The 10,982-nt window shown below is 35.0% G+C and overlaps 1 protein-coding gene across 1 annotated transcript; it reads left to right on the top strand.

Annotated features, from left to right (window-relative positions):
• The first annotated feature begins 2,688 nt into the window (after window positions 1-2,688).
• LOC127122106 (myosin-8) lies at window positions 2,689-10,971 on the top strand. The gene is made up of 7 exons (XM_051052505.1): window positions 2,689-2,814; window positions 2,905-3,075; window positions 3,170-3,301; window positions 3,394-3,503; window positions 3,673-3,733; window positions 3,881-4,058; window positions 10,901-10,971. Exons 1-7 carry the CDS (start codon window positions 2,689-2,691, stop codon window positions 10,969-10,971), a joined length of 849 nt encoding a protein of 282 aa, XP_050908462.1.
• Window positions 10,972-10,982: the final 11 nt, after the last annotated feature.

Raw genomic sequence — 10,982 nt, 5'->3', positions numbered from 1 at the left:
CCATCCCTATCTAGGTTTGATGACTACAACAACCCTCCAGAGCATGTCGTCTCCATCAACACCTAGATGGAAATTATTGGTGTATCTAACTCCCATAAATGAAATCTTCTCTATGGTATATTCATGGAACAATGTTACAATGGTACATAAACCTACAACGACTTTCAATCACCACCTACCAGGACCTAGTGAAGAAGTTGGTCAATCAATTAACAACATACGTGCACGAAAGAATGTTTATCACAAGCCTCTTCAACATTTGCCAAAACCCTACATATTATTTACGGGAGTACCTAACTCGCTTTAATGAGGCAATTATCAAGGTCGTCTATTTGAATAAGGACATGTTTATGGGGGCATTCAAAAACAAATTAAGGGTTGGGTATTTCAAAGAATCCCTTTCCCGTAAGCTCGCTATTACGATAGCAGAGGTAGTGACATTTTCATATTTCTACATAAAAGAAAAAGATAGAAACACCAAAAAGAAGGCCAGTGATGCTGAAATTCTGGTATCAGATATGAGATGTCGAAGGTAATGTCACGATACTAATATATGAACAATATAAACAGGATAAAAGATAAAAAGCAATAGTACAAGTGACACAAGTAGTTGTTAACCCAGTTCGGTGCAAACTCACCTACGTCTGGGGGCTACCAAGCCAGGAAGGAAATCCACTAAACTGAATTAGTTCAAAGACTCTCAGTAGACAACTTCAAGTTACAGTCTTTTCACCTAATCTCTACCCGTGTGACTTCTATCTAAGAACTCTTAGATAAGAGATCCTACTCACTCCCCCTCAATCACAACAGTGATGTAAAAACAAATATTACAAAGAAAGAAGACAATCTTCAAGAACACATACTTGATCTTGCTTAAAAGCTTCAACCAAGTAAACACACACTCATAATTCAAAGCTTAGAGTGGATAAAATTACAACACAAAAGTCAGTCCAATTCAATCATCAATAGGATGAATGAATGGCTCACAATACCCACGCTCACACAAGACTAAAACCCTTATTCTCTCTCACTACACTACGCCAAAAATTGGAATAGACAGCGCACCTTAGAGGGCGCTTTATGACAAAAGCGCACTCTAAAGTGAAGCGAAAAAATAAGGAGCGAACAACTGGAATAGACAGCGCACTTTAGAGGGCGCTTTTGTAATAAAGCGCCCTCTAAGGTGAAGCGAAAAAATAAGGAGGAGATAGAGGGACAACAATACAGGGCGCTTTTTAGAAAGCGCCCTCTAAGGTTACCCTTAGAGGGCGCTTTTAAAAAAGCGCTCTATAAGTCCATGTGCATTTCCAGTTTATAAAGCGCTTTTGGAAAGCCTTAGAGAGCGCTTTCATAAGCGCCCTCTTAGGCCCCCTTTAGAGGGCTCTTTTTTTCCACAAGCGCCCTCTAAGGTTCCCTTTAGTAAACATTAAAATTATAACATACTGCGCGTTTTGTTATTTCACTCTCTGTTATTTTCGTTCTTTTTCACGTTAGGGTTCTCACTGCTACGATTTTCGCTACTTCTAAGGCGTTCTCCTTCCACCTCTGTTAGATCTACGATGTTTCCTCCTTCTATTAATTCGTTGTTAGCTGTTCGATTTTGACCCAATAGGTATTTTTCTAATCTTCATATTACTTGGTTTCTCTTCTGACGTTCGCTATTGTTCATTTTTGGTTTCATTTTTCTTGGTTCATACATTTATTGAGTATTCTCAACAATAATTATTGTGTTGCAATGCTAGCAATGGAGACTAGGCATTATGGGTTAAATTTCACCAACTGTTCCATTTGTTTCTCGATGTAGAAAAAGGAGGCAGCAATATCTAAAACACCTTCTACCAATCAAAGGTACACTATGCAGCTTATGAGTGTATTTATTCTAGCATACATAGCGTAGCTAGTAACTTAAGAAGTTTAGGTATGGATGTTATTTGATAGAGTAAATTAGAGTCGATTATTCTTCTGTTAGCTTTCAGTTAGACCATTATACAATTCTACATATAAATTTTCTAGTCAATGTTTATCTTTTGTAAAAGCTATATGATGAATTTTCAGTTAGACCATTATACAATTCTACATATATATTCTCTATTTATATTTTTCGTATATATTTACTTTTGAACCACAGTTATTGTTCTAACAGTAACTAACTTTACATCGGCCTTGTTCAGCTTCGAGCAATTTTGTATCAATTTGACAAATGAGAAGTTACAGCAGCATTTCAACCAGGTTTGATTTTTCTACTATCTCCTGGTAAACAATTTCTATAGACTCAAATAACACTTCATTATCATTATGCAGCATGTCTTCAAAATGGAGCAAGAGGAATATACAAAGGAAGAAATTGATTGGAGTTATATAGAGTTCGTTGATAATCAAGATGTTCTCGATCTTATTGAGAAGGTGCAACTCACCCTTGCATTTTTGTCATTTTAGAAAAGTTCTATCAGTTTGTCATCTCATTCTTGTTTATAACTTCAGAAACCTGGCGGCATTATTGCTCTTCTGGACGAGGCCTGGTATGTATTAAATGACAATAGTTCAAATATTTGTATTATAGTTAATGGTTTGTTTATGTCATTTTACATAATGTAAAGTGGCGTTAGCGCATGCAAATATATATACTTTGAGCAATAACTATGTTTTATAGTCATTCTTTTATATATTGTCCTGCTTATTTTTTGTAGTATGTTTCCAAGATCAACACACGAAACATTTGCTAAAAAGCTATATCAAACACTTAAGGACAATAAGCGATTCAGCAAACCGAAGTTGTCACGAACTGACTTCACCATCAATCACTATGCTGGTGATGTGAGTAAAATACATTTTGGTCTACGCAGTTATATCAACCATGAAATAAAAAGTTAAAAGCTTAGTATATATGTCGAACTTTGATTTCAGGTCACGTATCAAACTGATCTTTTCCTTGATAAAAACAAAGACTACGTTGTTCCGGAACACGCTGCGTTGCTCTGTGCTTCCAAGTGCTCCTTTGTTTCAGGACTTTTCCCACCTTTACACGAGGAAAGTACTAAATCAACAAAGTTTTCTTCTATAGCCACTCAGTTTAAGGTCGGTTTTCTTTAAACATGCATATGCTTGAAAATTATAAGTCTTTTGTATATAACTATTGATCATTGTTATTCTTATTGCTTATGGAATGAAGCAACAACTGCAATCTTTGCTTGAAACATTGAGTGTGACTGAGCCACACTACATTCGTTGTATAAAGCCAAATAATCTTCTTAAGCCGGGGATATTTGAGAACAACGATATGTTACAGCAACTTCGATGTGGGGTGAGTTCAACCCCCATATTAGCCTTGTTCTTTATTATGACATGAATATTTTTGTTTCAAGTTACTTCAAACTTTGTGGATGCCTTTTACAGGGTGTAATGGAGGCAATTAGGATAAGTTGCACTGGATATCACACTCGAAAGAACTTTGATGAATTTGTTCAGCGGTTTAGTATAATGGAACCTAAGGTTCTAAAATCATGGTATTTACTTCTCCTTTTTTCCGTGTTTTTTTTTCTGATCATACAGATGAATGTGATTGTACTGAACATAATTAACCACCTAGATTGTTGTCACGAAATTTTTCCGGTTTTAGATGTTCAAATAACACAACTATATCTGAAATAACTAATAATAAATATATATTTGCAGTCCTGATGAGATGACGGCTTGCAAGAGACTTCTAGATAAAGCAAACCTTAAAGATTATCAGGTAGTAGTTCTTATCTTAATCTCAGTTATAGCATTTTTATTTGCTCGCAGGTTACATTGAATCATAGATGATGATGCTAAAAAATTTCGAACACGCTATGTATGATAATATGGATTGGAATAAAATGCTATTTGGGTTTCTTTGCAGATAGGAAAGACAAAAGTTTTCCAGAGAGCAGGTCAAATGGCAGAACTAGATGCATGTCGTGCCGAGGTCCTAGGAAGATCCGCAATCGTTATTCAGAAAAAAGCTCGCACATATATTTGTGAGAAACAGTACAAGTTATTGCGATTTTCTGCCATAGAACTACAAAGGGCTATTAAAGGTATCAATTATTTGAATCCTTTTTGATACTATGTATGAATAATCTTGTTATCCATTTTCTAAGTCATTTAGTTTTACGTATCCTATGAACTTAACATAGGACAACTTGCAAGACGTCGATATGAATGCATGAGAAGGGAGGCCGCATCTTTGATAATCCAGAAACAAATCCGCATGTAGCTTTAGAGAAGTGCTTGTAAAACTACCTATTCCAAAGTTGTTTGTATTCAAACCGGCATGCGAGGAATGGCTGCTAGAAATGAACTTCGATTCAGGAAACGGACCCTAAGAAGACTGCGGCTAGAAAAAAAAACATACATCTCAGAGATGCTTTTGCTACTTAGTTTTATTTCTTTTTAAGTTATGAATTGGTTGTATATTTAGAATCTTTAGAAGTTAAACGATTATATATCAGTGGATTGTTGTATATGTATGGATTGTTGTATATAAGGCTTGTTGAATGCAATGTGTGAAAAAGGGCTTCAAATTATACAGTTTTAGGGGTACTGCTTCAATATACAGGTTGTCTAAAATAAATAAATAAATACAGCGCTTTTTTTAAAAAAAAAAATTAAATAACCACCCACTTTAGAGGGAGCTTTCCAAAATAAGCGCCCTCTAAACCCTTTAAATTTCCACTTTAGAGGGCGCTTTCCAGTAAAAGCGCCCTCTAAACCCTTAAAAGTTTCCACTTTAGAGGGCGCTTTCTTTAAAAAGCGCCCTCTAAACCCTTAAAAGTTTCCACTTTAGAGGGCGCTTTCTTTAAAAAGCGCCCTCTAAAGTGGCCCTTAAAGGGCTTAAAGAGCCACTTTAGAGAGCGCTTTCACCAGGAAAAAAAGCGTTGTCTTTACCTATGCCAGCGCCAGATTAGAGGGCGCTTTAAAGCGCTGTTATAGGCCAAAAAAAGCACCCTCTTTTCCCTTATTTGGCGTAGTGCTATTTCGTTCGTTATTTCTTGTGTGTTATAAACAGGTTTTCCATGCCCTTTATATAGAAGTGTTTGACTGGGCTTGGACATCATAAAACCCTAATACTATTTTCCATTCGTATCGTCTTAACAGCTGATAATATCTTATTGGAAAATAAATAAATCTGGTTTTAATTACTTCTTGAATGGCGCATTTAATCTCCACATCAATCACACGCAAATTAGCATAAAAAGTGCAATCACAAAATACATAACATTCAGACTGAATATTTTGTATACAGATGTCTTGACATCGGGTCTGACATCTCAGCTAAATCCTGCACAACCTTTATTTAAACACCCTGCAGGAACCTGATATCACATGTCAAGACAACACTTGTGACGCCTTGTGAAAACTATAGGTTTTGCCAAAATTGATGCCAACACATAGAACCAACAAATGCTAAGAAATTGACGACTAGAAACCTTCATAACTCACAACAATCTTGCATGAACCGCTATACCTTTCCTGCTAGAGAGAGGATGACCTTCAAATGGATTGGGAGGCATGCATAAATTTTTACACCTTTAAACACTCGTCGTAAGAAAATATGGCATGAGGTCCTCCATACACACAATATTCTCTTCCACCAATCTCCAAGTTAAATATCATATGGCATGAACCTAGCATGTGCTGCAAGTTTTATAAGGTTAATGGACACCAAACATGAGACTACTATTTTCTCAAAAAGGAGATATAACACCTCATTCACGAGGTCTACTTATAAAAGTACATCTGAGGTGCCTCCAAACAAATTCCTGGTGGATCAACTCTCAAGGGTGATATGCCTCAAAAAGCCTAATACCCAAGAAGGGATAGGAAACAAGCAAGGGATGCAAGGACAATCATATGTCCCACACCCTTAATACTATATCAAGAGGGTTTGCGTGAGGTAAGGACACTAGCTCCACCTGAAGAAGGTAGGAACGCCCATTTCAAACTGTAGAAGGCTCGTCTTCCAGCCCTAACTTAAGAAAGAAGGAAGTTTTGGAATTCGAGATCGCCTTCTCTGTAAAAGACACCTCATGCATCCATTCGTGCGATAATGATCCCATGGTCATAGGCGTAACATACGATGACTCGGAGATTAAGAGAATTCTTATTGATCAGGAAAACTCTACAAATATCCATTATTGATACGCTTTCAAAAGTCTTCACTTTGATCTTGACGATCTGAAATCCTTCGAAGGGTCGTTGGTAGGATTTACAGATAAATAAGTGTAGGTAAGGGGCTACATCACCTTGAAGGTAGTGTTTGTAGATGAGGAAAACACAAGAATAATCAACATACGATATATTATTATAGATGCATCATTTTCATATAAAATGATCATATGACGACATGTTGTTAACCGTTAAGAAGCTTCCATGTCCATATAGTATCAATGTATGAAGTACCGTTTATTCGATACACGAATCGAGTTTGTCCAAGGGGGAAGGAAACCGCCTGGAGGTGTTACATGGATAATTTGAATTTGAAAATGGTAATTTTGGGTGTGGTCCATGCCTAACACCCAGACACACAAAAATTGAACATTGTATACTTGAAGTTGGAAGTCGAACCATAAAAGGTATCCCTCGAGGATGAATATTTGGCCTCCCTAGTCCAAAAGAACACAAAGGTGGAGATGAATAAGCCACTCAAAAACCATTAATTTCTTTGGGATTTAAGCCATATGTTTTTAGTTTAAATTTATCATTAGGATTGGTTAATAAGAGATAACATATATGTCGTGTATATGGTTTATTTATCATAACACTCTTTATTTTATACGGAGGCACTCTTTTCCCATGTGTTGGTAATGATACGTGGGGTTTTTTTTAATGAGGCGTCTCACATTATCATATCATTTTTGGAATACTTTTTCCTTATATTTTTTGTAAAAACTAAGGATTGGAATGAAGAGTCTTATCGAAACTGCCTATCATACACTTATATATGTTAGATCCTCATGAGGGAATCCTTGTCGCCCTAAAGGAAATTACTTATTTTAGATCCTCATGGAGGAATCATTGTCGACCACAACGGTGATACCTTATGTTGGATCCTCATTAAGGATTCCTTACCTCCCATAGAAGTGATCACTTATATTGGATACTCATGGATGAGTCTCTGCCACCCATAGAGGATATTACTCACGCTAGATCCTCATGAAGGAATCCTTGCCGACCAAAAGGCAACACTCATGTTGGACCCTCATGGAGAAAACCTAATCCTATAAGTTCATATAAGGCCAAAAAATTTGTTTAAATTATTCTTAGACAATTCACACAAGAGAAATAAGCAAAGGCGTGCAAACCCTTCATTTTATTAATCTCCAAGGGGTTAAAGCGCAAAAATCCATTAAGGACACCGTTAATCATTATAGAAAAAGCCCTTACAGCATAATTACATAAACCCTTAAGGGAAATATTATAATAAAAATCCACAAAGGGCCACAAACAACAAAAACACCATCTCATTAGATCCTCCTCACTATTTTACACACCAGAACTCAATTTTAACTCACTTTTCTCTCTTTTAACCTCTTTTTTCATCTCTCTCTCTCTTTCTCTCTCTCTCTCTCTCTCTCTCTCTCTCTCTCCCTCTTATATTTTTTTCATTCACTAAAATGTTTCCTTACTACCTTTGTGAGTGAAATACTGTGTAAGACTTTAGTTGTACTAGTATTCAACTATGTTATCAAGAGTACGACTCTCTTGAAGTGTCTTTTGGTTGGTTGTGGAGGTTTTCCAATAAAGCCTCTGGTTGGTTTCCAAGATTAGTTGGTAAGAATCTCGTTCTAGGTTATTGAGCTTATTTTTCTGAAAAGCTTCACTTTTGGTTTGATTAAAATCTCTCAGTCGATTGTATTAAGGTTCGTGGGCATAACATGGTAAACACTCAACAAATATTATAGTGGAACTGTCAAGTAGTTTATTTCGTGCAAACCTCTATAAATCCTAGTGTAATCTCTCTCTCTCTCTCTCTCTCTCTCTCTCTCTCTCTCTCTCTCTCTCTCTCTTCTCTCTCTCTCTCTCTCTCTCTCTCTCTCTCTCTCTCTCTCTCTCTCTTTCTCTCTCTCTCTCTCTCTCTCTCTCTCTCTCTCCTCTCTTCTCTCTCTCCGTCTCGCTCGCTCGCTCTCTCCCTCCCTCTCTCTCTCTCTCTCTCTCTCTCTCCCTCCCTTTCCTTACTTTCAGTCATTTACTTTCCTGTACATCTTTTCCTTCTATTTTCCATTGTTATATATTAAACTATGTTAACACAAACTTCTATTTTAGTAATTTATTATAAAAGTAATCAAAAATTTTAAATACCAAAATACATCTCTCCCTCTTGTGATTAGATTCACTTGTTCAACAAAGTTTCTCTATCTTTCTAGGGATTTGATTTTGTTGCTTGTCTCATTTATTATATTTTATAGATTATCATTTAGGAATAGAGTCTACTCTAAGTTAGATCCTTGCGTATACCTTAGAATTTTGTACAACTAGGTATATTGTATTTTGCATGCATAATTCGAATCCTTGGATACAATTTGATGCAAAATGGTTTGAGTTAATTAGTAAAATATTTGGCACAAGAAACACATGAATTCATGATTCATATCATACTTGTTGGGTGAGAATATGAAGTAGAGAAACAGCCTATAGAGGGTAAATAGACCCTTTAAAAATTTGTTCGATTTTCAAAATTATTTCTCAAGGTTTTTGAAATCAAATTCAGAGTTTGCATAGTGGAAAACGATTTGCAAAAATAGAGACGTTATGCTTATCTTGGAAGGCATCACAAATTCAATTTTACTACAATTTATAATTATCTATAAAAAATTTAAAGGCAATAACAAAAAGTTACAAACTATATTGAATTGATAAATTATAAAGTTTCAGAAGAAGTGTTGTTTACAAGAATAAATTTCTATAGGATCCTAACACCATAATTTATATAGATTATAATCATAACTAAAACACAAATAGGTTCCGTTTCTAACAAAACCTAAACTTATGTAATTAATCCCTACCAACAATAAACTAACGATAAACTACACTAAGAAACAATTATGTAAACATGGAATAACTAAAAAAGTTAGAGAGAGAGAGAGAGAGTCTACTAGGATGTATAGTGGTTTGACTATATCGTCCCCGTAGGAGCCTACTCCATTCTCCAATAGTTTCTAATTGAAAGTTGTTCTTCCAATATGTTTTGACAAATATTACACGACCTTTATGTTGAACTCTCTACAAAATCTTTACTCGATTATGGCTTCTTGAATCTTCTAGCTTTACCAATCCACTCCAAGTCTTCGTATATGACAATTTCCCCGATCCCACCGATTTCTTGAGTGATAAATGGTTTGAAGATTGAGACGAACTCCTACATTGTATGTGGCAATCCCCCAATCCCACCGATTTCAAGGGAATTTGTCACAACAACGTTAGTTCTAAGACAAGTCTTCCTCAACAATTACCAATCTTCTCAATCATGATTTGAATCCAAAACATGAGATTGAAGATGAAAGAATTCCGTTTGCAAGTGGTTTGAGTTTTCAAAAATGGAAGTTATTGTTACGTAGTTTTTAAAGATATGAGATGACAAAAGATTTATATGTGCTGGAGATTAACCACAAAAAATAGGTGAAAAATAGTGGTTAGATTCGAGTTAAGAACAATTGTTGATTTAAGTCAAGTGAACAAGTAGAATGGAATAAGATAAACATAAAAGAAGTGACACATTTTCCTATAGTCGATTCAAGTTATAAATGTGATTCGAGACATGGAAGGTCATGATTCGAGTCATGTAGAAACAATGATTGAAATCAAATTGGACAGTGCCAAAGAGGAAAATACGTGATTCGAGTCATGTGTAAGGGGTGGTTTGAATCAAACCAGACAATGGCTAACAGAAGCTTGTGTGATTCGAATCAAATGTAAACTATGATTCGAGTCATAGAAACAAGAAATATCATATTTTCCCTGTTGGATTTGATTCGAGACGGTTTGTGAGTGATACGAGCCATGCACATGAAATCTTAATTTTTCATGTTTTTTCAAAATAATGAGATTCTTATTCCCACATAACTTGAATCAACACCAAATATGATTTTTGTTCTATTAATCCAACCAATTGACTTAAACCACAATGATCATACTTAAATGAAAATACTTGAATTATGCATGCTAAAGTGAGTGGATTAAAAATTTAATTCAAAAATATACAATCGAAGAGGAGACTCAATAAACAATAATAATAAAATGAAAGTTTAAGGGACAAACAACAACACCGTATTGGGGTTCTTCCCCTTAATGTATTAAAGACATGTAACTTTAATACTAGCTTTTGATTCGGATAAATACTTCAGTTCTAAGAAAAATTTAATTTTTAGAAGTATGATTTGATGTCTACGTCATGTTGATGTTAATAATGACATTATTTTTTTATCTCAATCTTATGCATTTTGTTTGTTGTTACTATATTTTAATATTCTCTGCTGAAAAGATATAGAGTTTTATTAGGTGAAAAATAATTTTTCTTAATCTTTTTCTAAACTTGATTTTTCTTAAATACATACTAGTAGTTACTAAATTTTAATGATTGGAACAGTAATTGTGTATTAAATCATAAGCTATCTATTGGTGTGTAACATAAGAGGGTAACGGTGCAATGTGATGCGCTATCACCAGAAAAGCACATATGGTTCCATGTGTTAGAAACAAACCAAACAAATGCTGAATTTGTCTGTTTCCAATTTAATTTGATAGTAAGAAGGCAAAAATAAATTTATGTAAGAGGTCGTTTTATATTGAGTTGATAGTGATTAAAATTGTATGAAAGCTGAATAAATTGGTATAAAAGATGTACCAATTTAATTGGTATTATTGTGTTTTTTTTTTATAGGTGGTGCCAATTTAATTGTTATTGCTGGTCTTGTAAGTGACCGACCAAGTATTAGCCGCTGTGGAGGTTAATGAAATATTTT

Source organism: Lathyrus oleraceus, chromosome 2, assembly GCF_024323335.1.
Source record: "Lathyrus oleraceus cultivar Zhongwan6 chromosome 2, CAAS_Psat_ZW6_1.0, whole genome shotgun sequence".
NCBI classification, from domain to species: domain Eukaryota; kingdom Viridiplantae; phylum Streptophyta; class Magnoliopsida; order Fabales; family Fabaceae; genus Lathyrus; species Lathyrus oleraceus.
This window is presented reverse-complemented; position numbering and strand designations above follow the sequence as displayed.